The 25,064-nt window shown below is 40.0% G+C and overlaps 1 protein-coding gene across 1 annotated transcript in view; it reads left to right on the top strand.

Annotated features, from left to right (window-relative positions):
• rngtt (RNA guanylyltransferase and 5'-phosphatase) overlaps positions 1-25,064 on the top strand; it is an 80,013-nt gene that overhangs the window by 29,443 nt on the left and 25,506 nt on the right. Inside the window, exons 11-12 of the mRNA XM_058613827.1 lie at positions 4,103-4,267; positions 21,552-21,620. Of these exons, the coding sequence (XP_058469810.1) occupies positions 4,103-4,267; positions 21,552-21,620 (234 nt within the window). The remainder of the gene's footprint in view (positions 1-4,102; positions 4,268-21,551; positions 21,621-25,064) is intronic.

Below are 25,064 nucleotides of genomic sequence, written 5' to 3' on the forward strand. Positions count from 1 at the left end.
ATTTTAACATTTAATGTGATCTTATTTATAGATTCTTTATGCACTCGCTTCACCTTGCCCACAAAGTGGATTATGTAATGGACTGAACTGTATCTTCTTGGACTTTACACAATCACACATATTTTTTTTTTTTTCCCCATTTGGTTTCCAACAGTGATGATTTGATTACATTTTTTGGCTTCCATTTCATTTGACACCTTCATTAAGTAGCGGAAATAGCTTATTAAGTTGTCAGTGTCTTGTAAGATTTATTTATTTATTTTTTTTAATCAAGCACCACATAACCCCAGAAATTACAGCAAATAATTGCATTTTCTGTAGCGTATGACATGTTTGGTGCTTATTTTCTTGAATAACCCATAAACTATTTTATCTGAAAGTGGCATAAAATGTATTTTTCTTCTACCTGAGCATTCTTCCAAAATCCAAACACATGTACATGTGTATAATTTTACAGGCTCAATTTAAGTAAGCTATCATTTGATAATTTAATGTTTGTTTACAAACAAACTGAGATTCACAGAACGTCGGGTATTTGTTGGAGGTTATATACTGTACGTGCAAGATAAGTGTCGGAGCCAATCGGCGTTTTCTTTTTCTTTAATCCACTCTTTATTGCCATGTCTTGCCACAAAAGTGTCCATTATCCACAAAAACCCACAGCGGTGATGGTGAGCGTATATGGAGCGGAACGAACGGTGCCCACAAGTTTATGGCGTTGGCGGTGAACTATGACATTACTCTGTGGGACCGTTTTAGAGGAAATAAGAGAGAGAGAGACGGGCTGATTTCACAGGGTCTTCAGTCCCACTAATGTTGGACTAACGAGCCTCACACTGGCCGCGCTTCGCCGATGAACAGGCGCGGACAGCACGTGCCTTGAATCTTCCACACTTACATCTTGTTCTGTCTTGATGACACAGTTGACAGATGGTGCAGAATGTGTGGGACATGATACCAGCTGTTGCTCTAGGATAATGCAGTGTGTGTGTGCGTGTGTGTTTTCTGCAGTCACCCTCGAAGTAAGAGAAGTCGTCAAAGAAACGCTCCAATGAGGGTTGAAACTTTATTATGGCCGTGACCTTAGTTTTTGCAGCTGATTGATTGCTCTTACAGAGTTTTTAGGGCTGCATTACAGCAGTCAGACAGACTCTACAATCAAAGTCATGGTAAAGTGCTCCACTATCAAGTTTTTACAACCAGTCCATTAGCACACAGTTGCCTCCTCATCCTGACATCCTGCAGACAGTACATCGTGGACACGCCAAAGAAGTCATAACAGGCCACCAATATTTTCTTTGTTGTACCTTCGAGTCCTTACAGCATTCTAATAAAGAGCATTACTACATTTTATTTATTTTCAATGCTTTAATAATTGATCTTATCTTTGATTAATACATTTAATTGGTTGTTTAATCAACAAGTCTCATAAATGATGTAATAGACATGAGATAATCATAATTTTAACAGAGTCTGATGCTTAATAGGTTATTAGAATACTTTCAAATTGATACTCTACAGATTAATGAATTGTTATAGCTCAGATGCACACAAATTCCGAAAATGAAGATGTTAGTGATGTTCACAACATCGATTCATTTAAATGTTCCATATTTCCATCCATTCCATATTTAGAGTAACTTAAGATTTAAACTTCAAGCACAAACATTTTATTTGGCGTACTTATGCTGTTCCTCCAGGATGCAGATGTGGCAAGAAGTCGGTGAATATAACTAACCATTCGTGAAACACTACCAATAGACCAGCTATTGTTCTTGTTTAACACTAAAAATAAAAACTCTAGACACCAAACAAACGCTAGACTCTCGAGAAAATGTTGCGTAGTGCACCTTTGGAAATAACACTCTGTTTGGAAATAAGCTAAGCAGAGTGCAGGCATCTTACTCCAAATAGTAAAACGTAAGAAGTGCTGGTACTTAAATGACTGGATGCACAGTAAACAAAGTGAGGTAAATCAACCCTGAATTTACCCTCACCGTGTAATCTTAATAGTTTAGCTTTGGTAGTTACGTCGTAGGAGTTGGTTTCCAAACTCTGTATTTTGTATTTTTCTGGTTTTGTACTTATATTTGTGAATGGTGTTAGTATTACTACAAATATTAAGTGCAGCTCTATTTACTGCAGGTTTATAGTCCCGTTGGATCACGGGTTTACATTTATAAGACATTTCATTGTATGTCCTTAAAAAAAACCAATGTATTCAACCCTGGCCTTATGTTTTGGCCATTTTTATGACCCAAAAGAAATACGGTCTAGGAATTGCAAAATGTGTTTCCATCTTTTCAATAATTCCACAGAAAGCACAAGAAGAGAAATGTTGTGGCCTTTATCACACAGTAATAAAAACAAAATATGAAATACCCCCGAGTCACCTCCTTGATATAGACGAGGAGGTATTGATCCGTGACCTGCCGGTGTTGGAAGAATAAAGGTGTTGATGTTTTTGCCGCATAGCTTTTTGATCTATATTATTATTTCAACATTTTTAAAAGTTCCTTGTTTTGAAATATAACTTTGGACAGTAAAGTATTGGCTTTTGCAAGAAAAGCTACATGTCTGGCAGTTGGTGTATTAATTAGACGACCAACAGATGCAGAGTTATTGCTTTTCAGTGATGTCACATGGAGATATTACCTTTGTTTGAGGAAAATCAAAACAGACATCATTTTCTGGCATGTTATAGACAAAAATGTCTACAGTGGAAAAAGTAATAGAAATAAACAATATAAGGAGAAGAATTAAGCCTCTTATTTCAAATGATTGACATAAATATTAAAGGTTAAGTGCCCTAAAGCTTCAACCTGAGGGTCATGCTGTTTTTCTATCCCTTTATTATGCCTTTGAATTTAATTGAAGGTCTCGAACCATGTGATGGAACAGCTAAAGAGATGGTAAATGGTAAAGCTCACTGCATATATAGAAAAGAGGCTGAAATTGTGCAGGGAGGATTTATTGAAGTGCTTTCTCCTCGGTGTGTCCAGGTGATGTTGAAATGTCTGTCACTAATCCCTTTCCCTCTCTCTCTCTCTTGGCAATCATGAAATGTCAGCTTGTTTGTCAAGTACAAGCTCCTTTTTTTTCTTTCTTCTTCTTCTTTAATCTCTCTCATAACTAGCAAGAAATATTAAAGGTCAAGTTGTTGTCATGTGTGAAGTGTGTGTCCAGGTGCGGCCGATTCTCAGGAGTCACGTCGCAGTATTTATGTCGTACTCTTGTCAGTGAGTGACTTTGTCCGTTAAGCAGCTGACATGAGTGGCGGTTAAAAGTGTGCCGTGTCAGAATGGTTCCATCACGGCACCTCAACGTCATACAGTCATCTTTGACTGTGTTGCTTGGCTGCTTTAATTTTCTTGTCAGCTTCTTTATTAATAGCCAGGGGCAGCAACTGAAGAATCTCTCTCTCTCTGTCTCTCTGTCTCTGTCTCTCTGTCTCTGTTTGATGGCACCTTTGCTCTGCCTCAGTGGCCTCTTGTCTGTTTGAGAGGCAGTGATGGTTTGTAGTGGCTGTGCAGGAAGCTGTTGTCATAGTGACAAAAAACAAAAACAAATTCCACACTACTGTCTACTTTTGTTTGAATATTTTCTTATGTTTAACTAATTCTTTATATCGTGTCCATGACTCGTGCTTGTTATAGTTGCATCTACACACTGCTATGGTTTTATAATGGCTGTAACCAGGTTGTTATGTGCCTGACTAACAGATCCTGGCTTTGTCAGAAAATGAGAAAAACCAACAATCTGCATATTTGATTGCCTATTCAAAGCAGAGAAAACGTTCAGTTTATGAAGTAGACGGAGAGGAAACTCTCATCAACCTGAGTTATTAGGTTCATAGACAATAGTCGTAGAACTACGGTTAATAGCTACTTTCATTGGTGAGGCTGCTTAAGCCAGAAATTCATTTATTGTTCAGGTAATTAAAAAAAAAAAAAACTCTCTTTGATGGGTTTTGATGAAGCCTATCATTTTCAGTTTTAGTATTTTGACTTTGTTTTCATACACACGTGTCTAATGGTTTTACTTTCTTGGAGTACATTAGGAATTAATTGCTTTTTTTCCGCTGTTTCTTTATGTGTTTCAGGGACAGCCTGTCGGTCAGTGTGATTTCAGTACCCGGCTGCTCTGCATAGAAAAGGAGATTATTTCTCCCAGGATGGAAAAGATGAAGATTGGACAGATCGACAAAACCAAGGAACCTTACAGTGTCAGAAATAAGCCTTTCTTTGACATCCAAGCGTCCCGAAAGGTAACGTGAACGGAGGCTTTTCTTTCTTTTCTTTACCTTTTCAATGCCTTCTTCCACAGGTGTGACCTCGTCAAAACCCCTATTTCCACATCTCACACAGAGACATAGTCCCAGTTATCTGTGTTTTTTTAGGTCAACAATTTTAGGCAAATTCTGTCTGGTGTCATAAAAAAATACTGTGCACTCTTGGCCAGATTAAAGCAACATGCCCCCGGGGGATTAGGCAGAACATCTTCAAAGACAGTTTATGGCACAGTCCTAAAAGTTAAAAGCTCACAACAGGTTCTCACCCCCTTATTCAGGAGAGTGCATTAATTAGCCCACTTTGGTTGTGGAGGAGTGGACCAGATCATTACTTACTAAGACACTGTGGGGATCTTCACTGTTTGTCCAGCTGGTTTTAAGTGAAGGCTTGTGGCCAAGTTGCCTTCCACTTGTCTTCTGGAGATGTAAAATGGAAAGTCGGTGTTTATTTTGTGTCAATGCAGATCAGAGAAGTCTTCCTGTTGAGCTTTGGAGTGGGATTTTTTTTTATTTTTGCTTGTGCTTTGAGCAGAGGAACTGTTTCCAAATGTCGTTTGTGACTGTGGCTGTGTGGTAAACTCTAGGGCGACAAAGATTTATCAGTTACTGAATTAATCAACAACTAGTTTGATCCTTGATTCGTCTGTTTCATGATCAGTGTTTATTTTTAGATTTGGGGTACATATTTTTATGACACACCACCCCGTTAACATCCATCGTCTGTCGCTTTGTCGTAAAAACTCTCTCTCTTCCTCTCTCCTGGTCATGTTTATTTGTTTTGAACAGAGCCTTGGAGTCATGTCTATGCTGCTCAGCATCCATTTTTCATTGCTTCTTTGTTTTTCATTTCTCAGTCATTTCCTCAGTCAACGTTTTTTCTCTGCGTCTTTTTTGCCAGCTCTGCCATGATGAAAATAATCAATAATCTAAAATAGCTCTTTCGCTGCCTTTATCTTATAGCCGGTACCTGGCTAGGGTGTGTGTATTAGTGCCGTAAAGCAATTGTAGTTTCACTGGGAGACCTCCAGATTCTCAGGACTCTCGTTGGGGTGGCCCTGATCTTGCAAGGCTGGTTTTCCACTAACAGGCAGTAGGGGGAGTGAAGCCAGACCCCCAATCCCCCCCATGACAACACATTTAACCATCACAATGACCCTGAAGCTGTTAAATTAGGGTAAAAAAAAAAAAACCCTGCAAAGTTCTGCTTTAAATGTGCATTTTTAAAGCAGAACTTTGCATGTTTTGTTTCCTTGCTCCACATAACAAAATCAATTATTGTAACATGAATAATTTAGCGTGTGGACAAAACAATACACGTGAGAACATCATCATATTATGGTTTGCAAAACGTTGATGAACATTTCCCAACGTTTATGGACGAGTTACAGACATAAACACTTCTGGAAGCTTAGGAACAGAAACCCATCGTGGTGCAGTTTCTTCTCCATTGATTGGTCGTACACGTGCCTTTAGCCTTGACCATGAATCTCTGCTGCCTGTGCCTTTGTTTGTTTGTGTGTGTGTGTGTGTTATGCCTCGGTTGAAAATTGTTCTTATTTCTGTGTGTCAATACCTTCATTTGAATAGATAGAGAGAGAAAAAGCATTTCAATACACTGCTTATATAAGTCTCCGTTGTCTGACTTGGTAAGTAAAGGACGTGGTTTCATAGATTTTTATTGGACCTTGCGTCGCCCCTGGCACTGCTGTAATCTGCTCGATAAAGCCAAGTGTAAAATGAAAATTTTCTTTTTTCTTTTGGCCTTTCTGGTTGACATGGGAATATGCGCACGGTATATTTCACCTTCCTCCCGGTTTGTGATGTATTAAATTATATCAGCTCAGGTTGAAGAGGGGTGAAGACAGCAGAGCTTTTTTATCCACCGAGTAGCTGCTCTACCCTCCTGTATGCCATGCACTCGTGTCTTAATACCAAATCTGTGGGAGGTCAGAGCACATTAACTCCATGTTCTGCCCAGGCTAAGATCAGTCAGACTCTCTGGTGCTGCACATTTGCAAATGATCAAAGTGTGCGGAAGGGGTAAAGTCTGAGACGTTTCTTGTTTTCCCCTGCCAACGGTGATCTCTGGCCGTTATTGTACTGTACTGTGTTCTTGCTATGAATGGTGTGACTTATCTCCGATCAAACCCCGCGCTACCCACTCCCCTGAAAACCTTTTAAAAAGACCTCACCCCCGCTCCTCGGGGTTCGTGTTGACGAAGACTCTCTCAAAATGAAGTCACTGGAACTCTGGCTGGTTTCTGACTGCTCTATTGTGTCCTTCAGTGGCCATCTGCTCCCCGTACAGTCATATCTCTGTTGTATGGGACATTAGGAGAGGGGGAAACTGGAATCCATCTCATTAATTCATAGCAGCACAAGCATCCACTGCATGGCATGTCGAGCAGAAATTCCTTGTGGGGATATTTCAGTCACAGGCTGGGGTTGTATGATTGCTTTTGTTTGTTGCTAGGCTGCTGGTTTTCATCTCTGACACTTGCACATTAATTCCATCATTTCCCCGACCAACTGGGTTCATTTATTCTTTTCTTTCGCGTCCACTTGTCCAATTATCTCACAAAGAACCCTTTTTGTGTTGTAGAACCTTCACATCAGGATGACCAGATAATATTTTTGGGGAATTTCCTTCTTGTGTATGTTGAATGGACATGCCTGACAACATTCATTTTCTGCTTATAGCATGTAGCAGCTGTCATTTTGTTCCCAGGTTGTGCTGGTACTATTTCTGTTGCATTTGTTGACATTACATAAAGAAAACATACATTTTACCATCTTGTGCACTGTACCAGCTTATAGCTAAGGACTAATACACATCAGCAGTTCCTTGGCAGGTCAGAACAACACAAAGTCATCACATAATGCAAGAATAACAACATTTAAACATAGTACACAACAAAAAAAGCACATCTTGGATATATGCTAGTCAAAAACTAAGAAATGAGATCAAGAGATTTGGACTAGTGTGTGTCAAAATCAGTAAAAGCAGATGTTTTAAGTTGTTTTCCCTCGTTAGTCACAATATTCCACTTGATCAAGATCAAACTGTGATCTTGTTCAAATGCACACAAAAAAAGGAAAAGCGTTAAAATAGATTAAAGCTCAGTCAAACTAATATTCGAAAGTTGTATGAAACAATTTGCAGACTTCAGTTTTAATGAACTCAATTTGTACCAATTTAATTTTGCCAATTGAAATAATGCTTTGTCAGTGCAGTGCACCAAATTGGAAGGGGACAATCTCGTGTTGAATATATTCTAAAGGTAATAATTGATTTTTTTAGGCAAGTCACATAGTAGACGAGAGGCCATTCTATTTAAAAATGTTTTAGGCCATGCATAAATCTCAGAACATTCTAACATTTCTCAAAGCAGGGTAGCTTATATTTCCTTCAGTCTCTGCCAATGATGAAAATTAATTGTTTTTTGGTCCAGAATCTTCCTGCTTGTTTCTGCAGCCACTCAAGACCTCTCGTGGCTTTTTAATCCGCGATTTGTGTCAACACGATCCTACTGTCACTTACGGTAAATAACGGCGCATGCGTTCGTTGCCTGCCAGGAATTTGCGGAATTTAAATTGCCTGCCATAAAACCGAGTTTACCAAGCAGAATTTTCACGCCACATAACCAAATCAAAAGGGAATCTCATCACAGAGCAGCGACATTGATGCCACAGTCACAGCTTGGGGGTATGAACCTTGAATGGAGCTTATCATAGCTGGAAACAAGCTGATTGCTGTCATGCCAGAATGCCTTTAAACCATTTTTAGGGCACTAATGTTCCCCCCCCCCCCCCGGTGTTTTTAAAGCAGAATACTCCCTGTAGAGTGATTAAAAAAATATGTCGTCTGACTTTCTCACCCCCCAGAAAAAATTTGTTAGTAACCACCTTACCAAATTTGATAAAAAATTAGGTTTTAAATCATGTAAAATTCAGCTTCATTCTCTGCTCTATGACTGTGGGGGCGTGGCCACTGCAGCCATTACTCAAGTGGGGTCTGTCAGTGTTTGTAAATATTAACATAAATGCTCTGATAACATGTAGAGGAGTGACCTTTTCAACATTTTGGTGGCATTTTATGCCACCATAACTGAGGAATGCTCCTCAGTCTGTTCTTCTTCTTCTTCTTCTTCTGTTCGACTTCATTTCCTCATCTTTAGGAGTTTTAGATGAAGTGTGTATTTGTAACATCGAGTTAAGACACATTTACCACAGGCAGTTGTCCACAGGCAGTTGTGTAGGAGCAGGTGCGGTGACTCACACATTTTTTAATTTTTTTTACTCTTTTATCTAAGATCAACGTCTCTTGTATTCAGGCATTTAAATCCTCCATACTGAAACATCCACAAGATACAATATTATTATCAAAATCCAATCATCGCCCGACATCCTCGGAAACCCCCCGGGCTCGTCGCACTATAGCACAGAAATACTGTTGATGAAATTCTATTTTCCAAGTTTATTGTTTATTGTCCAACGTGTATTGAATATCTTTTCCTTCACACACACCCTTGTGTGTATTAACAATAATATCATTAATATTGATAGCATAATTATATAGCTTTTGCTCACAAAGGACAAATATGAAAAAAACAAAACTAACAAATTCATGGTAATGGCTGTCACATAAGCTCGAGTATCGACTGACTCTTTGCCAACAAGGGAATTAGTTATGTTTTGTGCCTGCTGGTACAGCACATTAAAAATGCACAGCCCTGCAAAGTTGAGAATTTGGCCATACATAAGAGGTGGAATTTCTCTCTCGCGCGCGATGGACACTGGTAAGAGTGTATTTGAGAATTGCTCTCAGGGAATGTGGAATCCAGCGAAGACTGAGACTTCTGGTCATTTTCTTGCTCAGTGAACACAAGGTGGAAATTGGCAATTTGGCAAAATGTAGAAATTCATATTCCCCTCCTAAGTCGCACGAAATTTCGAGGCTACCATGAGCCGATGATGATATTTGCAATTTCCATAGAAAGTGGGCTTAATATGTCAAAAAAAAGCTCAGACTTGAACTTTCTTTTTTAATTTAAATTTTTTTTTTTTTACATATGGACATTTAAAGCTGTTTGTTTTTTGGGCTTAGTAAACAGACAGAAAACACATTTTCTAAACCAAATTAGTCATTTAATTAAACACTGAGAGATGAGGTGACAATGAAAATAATTACTAGTTGCAATATAAACCTTGTTTTTTCTTCCTGAATATCCCCTGTTGTTTTTAAATATGTGTACTGCTGTTATTTGTTTCAGTGCCAAATAAAACTTGAATGTCTGCACCTTGTTTGAGGAAGCGGAGCATACCGTAATTAAATGTCACTCACAGTGTATCCAGATTTAATTAACTCTCAGTTTTACATTAAACATACAAATGAATGGTGTTAATCTGTCTTTGCCCTGTATAGAATGTCTTAATATCCCTTTCTCGTTCATCATGGCTGTAAAAAAAAAAAAAAAGAATATTATGGCCTTCACCGAATAAAGTTTCCACCGTTATGAGATTAATAATTTGAAGTGACCTCGGGGGCCTCACCCAGCAACTCCCATGAGCCCAGGTGAAGCAGAAGGAGGAGAAAAAAAGATTGAGATTGAATTTGGATGGAACCCTGAAAAGTGTTTACCTTGATACTTTTCTAAGATTGCAGTCTTATTCATGGAACTTGAACCTAATCACAGCAGTAGAGATTGAGGTTTAGTGTATGTAGTGAATACTTGAGCAGCCAAGGGAATTGATTTTCTTGTAAAGTAAAATCCACATTCTTATCCCTGCAAAGACATATATCCTTTCTCCATGTTTAAGTTTCTAGATGAGCGCTCACCTTTATGTTTGCACTCTTAAAGGGCAGCTGCGTATAATTTAACTTTGGAGTGTAGCTGTAGCAAGGTTCCCCATCACAAGGCTCCTCATGTGTACCGGGGGGGGGGGGGGGGTCATGCTGTCTGAAGGCAAAGGTGTGAGAGCCATGATAACACTCGATATCCTTTCCCCACCTTCCTCTCCAGTGCGTTCAGTGTTGGGCCGCAGTGCTAGATTCTACCTCAATTCCAATTCTCCTTTGACGTTTTACCGAGACCTATGATGGATCGTGCTGTACGTGTCGGAGCAGGTTTGCAGTGACCCGGCTAGAAAAGAAAGTATCTCCTCCCTAAGAGCAGTTCTCATTAGTGAAGTGCTGTCAGTCTGCAGTTGCCGTGTTTGCTCGCTGACCTCACACCTCTGTCAGCTGAGGAGTCTCTACCTGTGAGAGAAGGGACAAGCAACACCCCTGGTCTCCATTATGGGGGTGCTTGTTGTGCAGGGCTGAATCTGAGGTTCATATCTGGGTAAGTCCCATTTTATGGTGGTTGCACTTCTGCGGAAGTCAAAGTAAAATACAAATTAAGACATAGATGGTGCTGAGTTTGGAAAATCCGTATTGCTGAAATTGATGAAAGTGATTTATTTTATGTCTTTATTTAAAGACAGACAACATTGTGCGCACAAATTCAGAGAAACGCCCACGTTAAGTTTATAAAGAACTAGATTGTTCCGCTTTTGAGGGAATAAACACAGCCGCTCCCTCGCTCAGGTCTGATAGTATTGCTTGACGGAGCCTGTTTTCAACCGGAGGACGCAGCCTACAAATAATGTTTTTTCTGTTCGCAGTGACCAAACGGACATCGGCGACAATACACATCAAAACTCACACACTGCAGCTTTAACAATGTCCTATGTAGAGAAGGGCTGAGCATAAAATCTGCCCTACAGACCTGCCAAACCCTACTATATTTATTTGTTTCGTGGTAGACAGTTGAAGATTGCATTAAGTATTTCATTTTTGAAAACACACTGTGATAAACCTATCATCACTCCACACCTCTGGCCTCAGTAAATCCTCCACAGCTAAATTCACGAAACAAGCTGCACTTTATCACCTGCGCCGTCATCTCAGAATCTCTCTCTCGCGCGCGCGTGCGCTCTGCTGTTGCACCCACTCACAGAGGGAAGCATGTCGACTGTTGTGTAAGGGCTCATGCTGGTTGGAGGAACACACGACATGGCCTCGATGACTAATGTTTGTTTACCTCAGTTGCTTTGAGATTTTTAAGTTTTCTTCAAAGCCTCCAAAACATTATGCATCATCTGATGATTAATGACAGATCTATACAGTAAAGGTCGGGCTCACGAGGAAAGAGCGGTTGGATGTGTAGCAGCTCCTTTTATTTGTTCTTCTACACTTTGTGTGCCTTGATTCACTCAAGGGAAGGAACATGCGCCCTTTGAGTGAGGTTAGCAGGTGTTTCGCTTCAGATTAGGGCTGCGACAATTGTTCTATTAAACGTCAACTATTATGATTGATATGATTGATGATATTTTTTGCAATTATTAAAACAAGTACTCAGATTTTTCCCACACTTCAGATGTTTTTGTGTTTATTGTCTTTTTCACCATCAACCAGTTTGCCCCCACAATGACGTCATGGCAACCTTACCCTCCAATTCCTCTAAATAAGAAATCTGTCCAATTTAACCAACACGGACACTATAGTAAAAAATATGAAATCTACATCCATTTCTCACTATTTTACATAGAGTACAATTTCTCAAATTTATTTGCAGGATTTTCCTCTGGGAAATGATGCCTCTACTTCTACTTTTAAATTTTGATATTTTTTTTGTAAAGCCCTGCCACACATAGAAAATAATAAGATTTCTTTTGAGAGAATTTTAAATCTTTACACGGTGTGCTTTCACTTCTGTGTTCTTTGTTTTAACATTACAAAAGCAATGCAATGCAAGTGTTTTGAATCCATTATCCTGCACATTCACCACCCCTTGCTTTAAAATAAAGGAGTATTTTCAGGTGAGGGCACATCTGACACAGCGGAACACTGTTTGTGTCCTTCGTGTGCAAAAGGGCAACACTGGACATTGTCTGGCACATTATTGTCATATGAGAAAATGGACATGGTTCACATTTTCGCATTTGGAGGTCAGTGAAGGGCTCTCTCATGGCTGTTGTCTCTCTACACTCACTGTCTGTCTGCTGTCCATGTAAATGTGTCTGGGTTTGTGGGCTGTGACAGCCACAAATGCAGTTCTCAGCACTGCTGTACATTTGTAGCTGTCGGTTTATCTTTTTCTGGCTGGAAATGTGTCAAACTGCAGCAGCGTTCCAGCTTTGCATTGGCACTGGCAAAAGTCCCATGCGTCCCTCCAGTGTGATATATACATTTTGTTTTTTTGAATTTATTCGGTATTGCACATATTGTTTATTTCTTTTTCACTATTCAGCCACAACAAAATTTAAACTGTCCTGGTGGAAAATCATTTTTATTTTAGTAAGTTTTGTCAATTTCTAATGACTAAACACGGTTCAAGAAAGTAACGTTTTTCCATAAGAGTCATTTCTATGGTTATAGGTAGCAATTAACAATTTATCATTTCCACAATTTTGAACCGCGCATCTCACCCAGGGTTTATATTTCACTGTTAATGGCTTCAGTTATGGTAATGCACATTTTCCCATTCTATCGAAGGGGCGAGAACATAAAGAATAATTTGATGGTAAATCCTGCTATGGTCTTCTATCGTATTTCAGATCTATTACGCCGTAAGTATAGAACAAAAAAAAAAAAGTATTGCATATCAAATCACAGCTGCAATATCTGTCAGAAAAATGGCCGTCAGACATCATCACCAAATAGTTCATCCTAGTTAAAGGCAGCTAACTTTTTGGCGAAGAAAAGACTGTTGCCGTAGAAGAGGTTTGTAGAGAATTTCACCCCATGTCATGTTGCTCCATTTAGCTTTAGACTGTTCATTAGTACCAGCTCACAAATTTAACTAATTTAATGACTATTGATGGTGAATCTTTAATTGCAAAGCCCCTGTAAATGCTCACCTTAACAGCTGAACTTGTGGAGACACTATAAAGTCATCTTATGTGCACCCAATGCTTTCATATTACTAATGGCACGCAATAGTAGACTAGATAAGGTAGCTAGTAATGGCGCGTTTCCATTATACAGTTCTTGCACTACTCGGCTCGACTCTGTTTTGGTATCAGGCACGTCGTCGTTTTCCGTTACTTCATAGTACCTCCTCAACATGGGCGGGGTTTTATACATGACAAAAAATTAAAAATGTCCGGTCAGTGGCCGGCTGTCTGTTGACGTGGAACCTCGCCAGAGCATGTAATACCAAAAAAAGCACCAGGTACCAGACAAAAAAACTAGTAGAGTCGAGCTGGCTACTGCTAGAACTGGAAAAGTCCTGCAGTCCTTCACTCTAGGTAAAAGTTTTCCATTCATTGTCTTCACTTGATGTGTGAAGAGCTGGGTATCGAGCTTCTGTACTTACCTGGTATCGACTGAGTGTCGGTCTTCCTGTGTATCACCTAGTACTGAAAATGTGACGGGGTCAGTGAGCCAATAAGGTTGCAGCATGCTGTTTGCCTGAGATTTTGAGAGGAATACGGGGCTTAATAACAAGTGTGTTTGTTGTATAATGAGAATTTGGTGCTTGTTGAACGCCGGTATGTCAAAGCAATCTAAAGCTGAAACATCCATCAATCCATCTTCTACCGCTCTATCCTCCACATGAGGGTCGCAGGGCTGTATTTAATAAAAATTATTTTCGAAAAAAGCATCATTTAGGAATACATATTGAATTCCGGATATCAATTCTGTACCCAGCCCTAAACGTCATAACCTGGGACGTGATGAGTCGGTGTCCTGCTTTCTCTGTCAATGCAGGTTTGTGGTGAGAGGACAAAAGTAACTCGTCTCTCACAGCAGTTCTAATTAGCCGAGTGCTGTCGGTCTCCAGGATCCTTGCTGCTCACTGACCTCACGCCTCTGTCAGCTGTTGAGTCTCCAGCTGCTAAAGTGAAAGAAAGTGACTGTCTTTTTTGTGAAAAACTAAAATTCATACTTTGGTATTGGACTGAATCGCTGTATTTTATATCTGAGACAATGGAACTAAAATACAAATTGAATGTCTGTACTTGATATTGAAGTTTTTTAAACAATGTAATGTAACACTTTCTAAAGGAAAAACTGAGTGTTGTCATTTTGCCGTATTGTACCTGCCATATTTGAGAATTATTGATTTAACAATATGTTTATTCGCGGTGTAGCTAGGGAAATCAAGGCACCTGAAACCGAACTTCAAATTACACTATTAAAATCGACCTGTTACATACTAAAGCTCCACAGATTTTTAAGAACCTGCAACTCAATTTCACGCTCTGCTCTGTTATTCCTCACCCTCCGGGGCTTGTTCTCATCGTGTGCCGTACCTTTATTGGTTTAATCTGGCGTAACGGTAACGTCTTTGTTCATCATTTCCCTGTCATCAGAAATGAGAATGTAAAATGTAATCTTAATCGTGCATATCACAAAAGGAGCAAGGTCTGGGAAAAGACACGTTTTCTTTAAGGACGTTTAACTCCTCCAGACTGTGCACCCTTGCTTGACTCTGGACCAGTCAGTGGTTTAGCAGCCCTGCCCGCACACTATGATGTGGGCTTTTTGTTTAATGGGGAACTGCACCGAGGCTTCAGAGGACCATTCACATTAGGCTTGAAAGCAGCCTCCAGCAACAACCCTGGCTATGACTGGAATATCAATCCATCCTCGCTGCCTATGATTCAGCCCCCGTTACCTAAGCCGCCTTATAGCACTGAGCGGGAGCAGACGGCAGGCAAATCCATACGCTTCCGGAAGGGAAGGTGAACGGCGTCAGCTCAGGTGTCTTAAAGAAAATCTCAGGATTTTTGGCACAGAAAATGAGACACAGTATTGCTTTTGTGAAGCAGAGCATGTTTCCTTGTGCTGCGTACACACACGCGCTCTGCATAGTCAAGATAGACTAGACTATATACAAGTGTACATATTTTTAAGTTCTGAAGTTATGTTCTGTCAATTTGAGGTGATTTCACTCCTCACTCTTCATTTAAATCGGATTTGTCTGTCGTATTGTTTCATTTTCTTTAGTTTAATCTAGATTGTAAAAACAGAATGTTGAGGTGAGATTGTTTTGTTGCTGTTGAACCTGGAAAATGTACTTTTAGTGGTCGTCATTTCTCGTAGATGGAAGTAGCAAAAGCAGCCTTTATCTCCTTCCCTCTTTGTGATTCTTGGTTGCTCCTTTTTATTTCTTTTCCTTCCATTACCCCCACGAATGAAATACTTTTTCATATGTTTATGACAACCCAGAATTGATGGAGAGTAATTTTGCCGCCTGATTGGTGGATAAAAAGCCCTTTTTCGAAGACAGAATATAACCCGTGAGAGGGAAGGTGAATTGCATACTTCATGTCATATCAGTGCTTCCATCGAAAAGCTTTCATTCATCTTTGTGTCCTTCCGGTGAAATGAGCCCAACCATGAATCACTGCAAAGGAAAATGGTTTGACTTCCATCACCCCGACATTCTTGTCACACTTCTGAGGGGGGGATGGAGAGCATGGTAGCGGTTGATTTATTTCCCCCAGTGCCTCCGCTGTCCCGTCTCTGCCCCGCAGTATCCAATGAAAGCCTGAGCTCTTAATGGGGCTTTTGCAGCCCGCCTCCGCCTACACAGCCCTACTGAACCAGGCTGCAGCTTTGTGTTTTCTTCCTAAAGAGGGTTTTACCATGAAAGCAAGGTCAATACTTCCTCTCCACATTATCGCTCCAAGGAACTTCCTTACTGTAGGAGGATGTGTGAGTGGAAGTCGTTCTTTCTTCTCATCTTTCCCTCCAAAGTTCACTGTACTCGATGAAGGTGGTGGGTGGGTGTGCTAAGATGGCAGGAGAACTGAAATGGAACTCCCGTATCTCACCGCCTACATGCCGTTCCTTCATAAAGGCACCATTTCTCTTTAGTCTGGCTATCTGCCTTCTCCATGTCAGTGTGATTGTCGAGCTCCGTGTGATCTGCTGTGACTCATTTCGTCATCCTGGAAAGCCGCGATGAAGCGTTGTTGCAGATAGAGGACAGAGCGCACTCTTTTGTTGTTGGGCGAGACAAATGTATGCGATGTCGAGGGGTGGCGGCTGATGCCGACAGCGATTGTACAAGTGCAGAAAGTGTGAATGGCATCTGCTGGTCAGCTCTGTTTAAAAATGAAAAGAAAAGCAAGATATAGGCATAATACAACACAAATAGACTGTTATAAGGAGATAAATAAAATCTACATATACAGCTGCTATGTACACAAATACATGGAGTTTTATAGTTGGTGTACTGGTGGTCTGTTCTGGGTGAGTTCATTATTTATGAGTCCTGTGGCCCGGGGGAAGGAAGTGTCTCTGAGTCTGTTGGTGTGTGTTTTTCGGTTCCTCTATCTCCTGCCAGAGGGCAAGAGGGAGAACAGACTGTGGTGAGGCTGTCCGTCCGTCCGTCCGTCCGTGTGTCCGTGTGTGTGTGTGTCCGTCCGTCCGTGTGTGTGTGTGTCCGTCCGTGTGTCAGTCCGTGTGTGTGTGTGTCCGTCCTGCAGACTGGAAAGCTTGCACCCTGTGATGCTACTCTGTACATCACCTGCACTAGGGCTTTGCTGTCTGTGCTGGCGCGGGTCTCAACACCAGGTGGTGAGGCAGCCTGTCTGTTGATGCCCTGATGGAAAAATATATATGTGTATACACAGTGAATACTTTTAAATAGAAAGTGCTGCAGAAAGATTGCCGGTAGCTATTATGGACATGGATAAAACACTAGTCACTGTGGTGTACATGTTGTTTTTTCATGAGAGTAAATGATCTCGTTACGGTATTGATTGCAAACTATTCATCTTCAACATACGGCCTTTGGGCCAGTACCGGTCCACCAGAGGATCAAATCTGGCCCACAGGATAAATCTGTGAAACATTTTTACGTTATTATTAGAATCTAATCATAATTGGAAGTACTACATTTTCCACTTCCAGATACTTGATGTGACTAAATGTGATCTTTAAGTTGAAACACACACATGGGCATAATATTGTTGAAATTGCGATTATTTTTCAGGTTGTTCATTATATGTTTTGTAAAAAAAAAAAAAAAAAGATACGTCATTAAATGTAAAACAAAGGGGGAAACTTGGCTCTGGCCCACTTGAGATCAAATTGCGCTGTATGTGGCCCCTGAACTAAAATCAGTTTGACACCCCTGATTTAAAATGTACTGAAGGTAGTTTATTTTACTATGGCCGTGTTGTCATTTTGCCTGTGTCCTGACTCATAAGTGATTTCATGTACATTCCTGTTGCTATGACAATTGCATTAATTGATATGTGATAGCATAGTGCTATATATAGTGTCTATATAGTAGAAAGTTTAGGCCAAAATCAAATTTTCTGAATGTTGAATGTCAGAAAAGCTCAATGAAGGTTTGCTCTGATACAGAAGAAGAAGCTTCTCTAATTGAATAGATGCTCGACCCCATATGACATCGGGATTTTCCACTCTGTTCATTGTGCATAATAGCATTATTCCTGTCTTTCCGTCCGCAATCAATTCACAATCTGAACAGATGTCCTACTTAACAGCAAATATCACCCACTGCAATAGATTGCAGTATCTGCTCACAGGGTGAAATGTCTTGAAACAAACCAGTCTGATCCAAGGCTGGGTAAAATATGTGCATACTGTTGGTCAGAGGCACATTTCACTAGAGGGAGTCTGTTTCTTTCAGGCTTATAGTGCAGCTGTCTGTGAGCCTGGCATTAAATACAAACCTAGTTATGTTACATAACACTCTCTCTTGTATTTCTGATTAAGGTTATAATCTGGTTTGTCTCCAAGCAGCACCAGAACAGATAATGACAATCTGTCATCTCCTACAGAGCGAATGTTTCTTGGCTCTGAGTGCCGAACACTTGTGCTGTCTGCTAGTCATCAGGCACTTATGATGTCCATGCCTCCTGATTGAACAATTCACACAGGGATGCAGGTGTTGTTTATTTAAATTTAATCATTTCATTGTATTGTCTCTGTCATTCAAACAGCAGATGAGATGCAGCACATGAGGTTATAACCGGCCATTCTAAAGTGCACTCTTGTTGTTCCACCTTCAAGTATCTACCTTCCCTCATGCATTGCTTTTTGCTTGATGGGTTCTGTGAGATATCTGATATCCACTGTGGTGCTCTAATGCATTTGCTCTCTATTTTATCGACTGTTTCCTGCGTGCCTAAATATATTTACCCCACTGCATGAACATACAGGATAGCAAAGATGGGTTGTCAATTTTTTGCATGAACGATTCAAACAAAATACCTCCTCCTGGCGTACAACTACACAAAATATCAATGAAGCGCCTTTTGACCGCCACTGACTAATATGCTCCACGTCACATAACAGTAGGGATGGGCTTTTCTAGCAAAAATGCACTGGATATTCAAGAGCTAGTAAAAAATAATGCAAGGTTCACAGCGTGTCGAGTGAACAGGGGCAGAGAAAAAGATGCATTCAAGAAACGTCTCAAATTTCATCACTTCTGCATATGAAATCCATTAACTAAATATCTGCTGCTGTTGCTACCTACTGATAATAGATACACCAGAAATAAGATGATAGACTTTGAGTTTTTTTGTTTGATAAAACATTAAAATGGTTGAACAGTGTACTATAAAAATAATTCTTGTAGGTTGCTTAATTAACTAAATATTATCACCTACATGTGTTTTTCCTCTGACATCAAGCTGTTCACACTGCACTGACACAAAGTCACAGGCCATGAAACCGTTTCTAGATGTGAGAGCAACTGCAGGGCAAAGTAATAATTCTCTTTCTCCACCTCTTTTCCATTACTCAAAATCAATTATAGGTTATTGCCACCAAAAGATGGCTAAAATCCATATTTTCAACCGTTCTTTGCTTTTGAGTGCAAGTCCTCATTTTGCAACTGATGATCAATAACGCCTCTGTAATCTCTATAATCTGCCTGGTCACACTCATATCAGAGCTCACACTATAGATCCTACGTGTAACCGTATATTATATTTGATATTTGGTATTACATTACAGCCGAAACATTTTCCAAGGCAATGTGGCGTGTCTTCTGATTGATTTTCCTACCCTCCGCGCAGCCACAACAGGCTTCTTTTATTGCCAGTGCAGTATGCAAATAAACTCTCCTTTCTTCGGTGATCCATCACGTAGCACACAACATTACAGTAGGTTTTAGTCACACTTTTATGTTGGCGAAAGTGACAGCTGAATTACCATGCAGTCACAGTTCCTTTCCGTATCGCATGTTCACTTCTAAAACCTAGAAATGTTTTGCCTTTCATCTCCCTGCTTTTCAAATGCCCCCGAAAGAAGAACTCGACTGACCTCGGCGGACTTCTTCACACCGCCTCTTGTGTCCCGACACAAAAGACACTCATTCTTAATTTTCATATTTGACTACACAGAGTTCCTGCCTTTGTGCAACCGAGCGCTTTGACTCTTGCATAAATATTTTATTGGAGCTTCTGCTAATGTTCACACAGTTGGCAAAGGGCGAGGAGGAGTTTTCCTCAAGTTTTTGCTTTTCAAAAATTTTCCATACAGGAGGACGTAGAACATCATGAACCCATGAGAACATGGCTGCATGATAAAGAATGTCAAACACAACACATGGGCTGCCCATGGCTAAGAGGAAAGCCAAGAGCAAAGGAATTGGACTTGTAACAGAGTTGCAGGTTAAAATCCCAGGACAGGTTAATGGTTGGGGTCTGAATCTGTAATTGAATATCACAATAGTTTACGATTAATTTAGTAATCGATTAATAATTGATTAATCAAATAATTTTTTCAGCTCTATTCACTAATGGTGTGTTAAAAGGATTGGTTCAATACAGACATCACATTTTAATATCACTAATTGGTGCCTGTGCAAAAATACCAATTCAATACCAATGTTTTGCATGAGATTTGTGAATGGTTTCACTGTTTGTAGTATCATTTTCTGTCTATAAAGACATCTTATAAATCACAGGAGTAATAAACAGGAATTACATACAGCTAATTTAGCTTATCTTCCTTTTTGTAAACAAATAAAGGTTGAAAATGGAGCTCATATTGTACCCTAAAACCCCAAGTCAGTCACTTGGGGTTTGTGCACTTGTCATGGCACTCATGCCATACTGTGACATGAAAATTTTGAGTTTGAATCATTTTGATTTCACCACAAAACGAATGCCCTGTTACCAAACAGAAGGTGTCTTCATCCATCATAACAAATATGATGGCCCAAAATGGCTGTAACAGAATTATAATTGATTTTGTAAACCCAGAATCCACAAGCAACATTTATGGGCATTCACTGTTTATTAAGGTTTCACCCCACTTCTCCCTCAGTGATCTTTGATATTTAGTTAAAATATTCTGGGTACATAAAACCAATTCATTTGCATTTATGTCTAAAGGTTTCCTGAATTATGTACTTGAACTTTAGGAATGCCAATAATTCTGTCACCAAATGTGTTTCATCATCTTTTTGCACAGCTGGCATTTTGACCTTAACTTAAAGCCCAGAGTTCCTGAAAGTATTAAAAAATGTCTGTTAGACTGATCTTATATTGTACCTGATTGATCGTTAGGACTTACTATTGACTTAAATTATGTGTAAATTGACGTCATTCAGATGAATGCAAGGCAGTTGGTGCTAAACCCGTCATTACAGTGTGACGAGAACGGTAGCGCTCATAAAATGAAGGATGTCCTCATCTTTTAACACGTGGAGTGATTATTTTCAGTCTTAATTTCATGCCCCTTGTGTCCTGGCTGTGGTTGCAGTGGTTGTTGGGCTTCATGAGGTAGAAAATGTGCTTTAATTGTACAGTAGCTCAGTAGTTTCCCCGGGGAATCCCACATCTAATATCGTGCCGCCAAGCTCTCTGCAGCAGCTGTGGCGCTTGATGGCTGATGTTACAGGGGAGATGAAATCCACTCTTTCCAGTCATCAGGAACTTAATGATTTGTTACTATTCCTGTCCCCGGCCTAATCTGTCAAGTTACAGATATTGATCTCTCAGCCTTGCTTTATCAGTCAGGGAGATTAATGCTTCGTTTCAGGGCTGCATGGATAGAGACGCGGTGTCATAATGGTGCTTCTAACTAAGCCCTAGAGCTTGTGCTGTAACTGAACACTTTCCATACTTTGAGAAGTTTGGATTGAGTTGTCCGACTCGCTAATAAATCATTGCCATTTTTTTTTAGCTCAACCTTTCAGCTTCCTATCTTGTAATTTATCTGTTTTGTTTGGCTAAAGCTTTATTTTCCTCCCCTCCTTTTTTTATCTTTCAGCTTCTGGAAGGCAGCTTCACGTCTCAGGTCAGCCATGAAGTTGACGGACTTATTTTCCAGCCATGCGGGGTAAGCCTCCATCTACAGTATATATGTATGGCAGTTTGTCATTTTTCCACAGCTGTTGCCACAGGTTGATTGTCGGGCATAGTTTTGTGTTGTCCCCCCCCCGCCTTCCTAAACTGAGCTCCTCAATAATAACTCAGCAGCTTGTGAGAGAGAGAGGGGCACCACCTGCCATTTGTCACATTCACTGCCAATCTTGTCCTTTTGTCATTGTAAAGGATAACCACTTTACTTCAATTTACATGCACACACTTAACTGTAGGAACCCACTCAGTAAATCAAATACATGGCAGTTTGTGTTGTGACTGCAGAAAATGACTATTATATCTTATATAATTAAGAATATTTATAGTTTTGTTTGTTCTCTTTAAGCCACAACACTAAAAGCAGCTGATTGATGGATATGAAGTATCCTATCGCTGTATTCATTATTTTGCAGTTTATTTAGCTGAAATTTATATTTAAGTCAATTTTAGGCATTTATTCCATTTTAAACAGATTTATACATTTATGAAAGCAGTGGAAACCAGTTTCTTTTGAAAATGTTTGTTTGTGGCCAATGTCATGAATGAAAAATGACAGTGAGGGTTTGAGGCCTGTTATTTATATGAAGTGCAAAAACCTTGTCAGGCTCCTTCAACCCAGTCTTTCAAGCTGAGGCTGGAAGAAGTTTCATCCTCTGAGGAGATTGAAAACATCACAAAAATGGCACCGAACAACGTTCGGTGCCATTCGGTGCCAACGTTCGGTGCCATGCATAGACAGATGTTAACCTGCTTTACCTGGTAAAGGGTATGGATTAGAGTGTATTTTTAATCTAAGTAATTGGTTTAGTATTATAAACAGATTATGTGCAATGTTCTATTGCGAGAGAGGCTGACAATTTCACGATGGTCAAGAAGTTTGTGGTAAAAATGGCCTCCCTTTGAAGTCATTGGCCGCCTTAAAGGAAAGGAAAGGAAAGGAAAGGAAAGCATCTTTATTGTCATTATACTGGTATTGTACAACGAGATGTCGAGGTCAGATGGAGGGTTGATCAGAGCCGCTGCGACTGAGCGCGCCTCCACAAGGGACCAACCTGACCGAATGTAACTAACATTCTAACATGTTTTTTGATGGTGGGGGGAAACTGGAGAGCCCAGGGGAAACCCACGCACACACGGGGAGAACATGCAAACTCCATGCAGAAAGGCCCTTGTTCCAACCGGGGCTCGAACCCGGGTCTTCTCGCTGCAAGGCGAGAGTGCTAACCACTACACCACCACTTGTTGCGTTATGATGAAATGCATGAAAGAGAATGACTGTGAAAGGGTAATCGAGCACATGTGAATTACGGGACCATAATGTTGTGACTCGTGAACGTAATGTGCCTTTGACAAATGAGACAACTGCAACACTTAACATCACTGACCTTGGGGGTGGGGGGGTGTTAAGTATCCATTCGCCACATTTAGCACGTATAATGGGAAATTACCAGTTGTCACATTAGCATAATCTAATTGTTTTTTTTTACAGCAAAATAAAAACAGGCTTTGATTGAATGGACCAAACAATGCTCCAGACGCCCGAGTATGAATTTTGGGGGCTGGCAGTTTCTATCACAACAGTAAAAATACACAAATTCCTCTCCAAACAGATTATATTGTTAAACTGGCTAATTGTCACAACAATCATTGTAAATTGTATGCAGGCACTTATAATTCACAATACTCGCTTTGCTGTTTTATTAATTGATTGAACTAAATGAACTACTTCTGTGTGTTTGAGGAAAGAAACGTTATTTATCTGAAAGTATAGTATGTATATTGGTTTATTTTATAGCTGTGTTTGTATGCAGGAGATGCTGTTTGAGAATATTCTTTTATGAAGGTTTTATTTGAACTTTGAGCACTTACTTTGCTGCTTTTGATGCAGCCGTTTGTTGATTTAAAATGACATTGTCCTTCGCAGCGTCGGTGAGATGGATCATAAAAATAGAAAGACAGACAATAGGTTTTGAAAGCACCAAGGCTCCTTGGATGTTAGTCAACCAGATTTTTGGTTTGTTTTGGCAGCTGCTTTTGTATGTTTTGTTGTTGTTTTTTTTTGTTTTTTTTGCCCGCCTTTCAACGTGAGGAACAGAATTGTGAAAGTCGTGTCAATAAGACATGTGATTGTGTGGGCAGGTTGCTGTTCAGACAAAATAATTTCATCATCATAGGCCTTTCATCCACTTCTCAGTGGAAGTCCATTTACAGCCATTCGGAACAGTAGTTGATTTAATAATTACTAGGGCTGAACAATTCATCGAAATTTTAACGAGAGCACAATATAGCCTACTGCAATTATTGTCTTGATCTATACGCATCTTATTCTACAGACTGAAGGGAACATCTTTGTTTCTCACAGATCTGCACAAATATCACACAGTAAATCATTTTAAACATGGTTTTTTCGAATGAAAATGAGAATAATAATGATGCACGTTCCCTCTGATTCCTGTCAAAATAATCACAATTAGGTATTTATCCAACCAAAATCATTCAGCCCTAGTTATTACCATCACAGACAGTTTTTCCATGTGTCCCATTTGAGCTACTCGTTCTGATTAGTTATCAAATCACACTTCAAGATGGTCAGCAGCTGGCCCCAGCTCAAAAAACTGGCATGTTTGATGTGACTAAATGATGATGCAACTAGTCAGCCATCTGATGTTGATGGATTGAGGTTATGACGGCTGAAGTAACATTTACCTAACTTCTGTCTGAGTAATATTTTGTAAAAGTTCAAGAATACAGTACTGAGAAGCTGGTGAATCTTGTCTGCTATTGGGCGGCCGTTCCGCGGAAGTCCCGAGGGCTACCGTAATGACAAGTATACAGTATGGGCGCAAAGCTCTATTTCTCTGCTTTCCGGTATCCATCCTCTACCAATTTTTCCTCCACATGATGGTCGCGCGGGGTGCTGTGCCAATCACACCCTGGACAGGGCGGGGTCACACCCTGGACAGGTCACCAGTCTGTAGTTTTTGAATTTTCTAGATACGGCAAACGATCTAGGAGTTACGGTAACAGGATCGGTAACAGAACGGTTAAACAATTTAATAGCATATTTTTGGTTCTATGAACATGGCATGGATGAAGAAAATGTGTCAATAGAATATCAAACTCATATTTTAGTGAAAAAAACAATCAGAGGTATGTTATCTTACGAGTCTGATCATGAGAACAGCAGCATCTGTTGGTGTGAAGACAAAGAACCACACAGTTACAGGCTCTGCACATAATGACAGCACACATGAGGTTTGACAAATAGCATTGACTTCATGCAAATCTAATTGAAAGTAGATTCAAAGTTATTCTAATGTCTTTAAACCAATTTATGACTACATTATCCTCTGTATCCTGCTGTATGCGTTTGTATCATCTTAATATCAAAAAACATCCCTCACTGTTCCCCATCATGACA

Source organism: Solea solea, chromosome 17 (assembly GCF_958295425.1).
Source record: "Solea solea chromosome 17, fSolSol10.1, whole genome shotgun sequence".
Lineage (NCBI taxonomy): Eukaryota > Metazoa > Chordata > Actinopteri > Pleuronectiformes > Soleidae > Solea > Solea solea.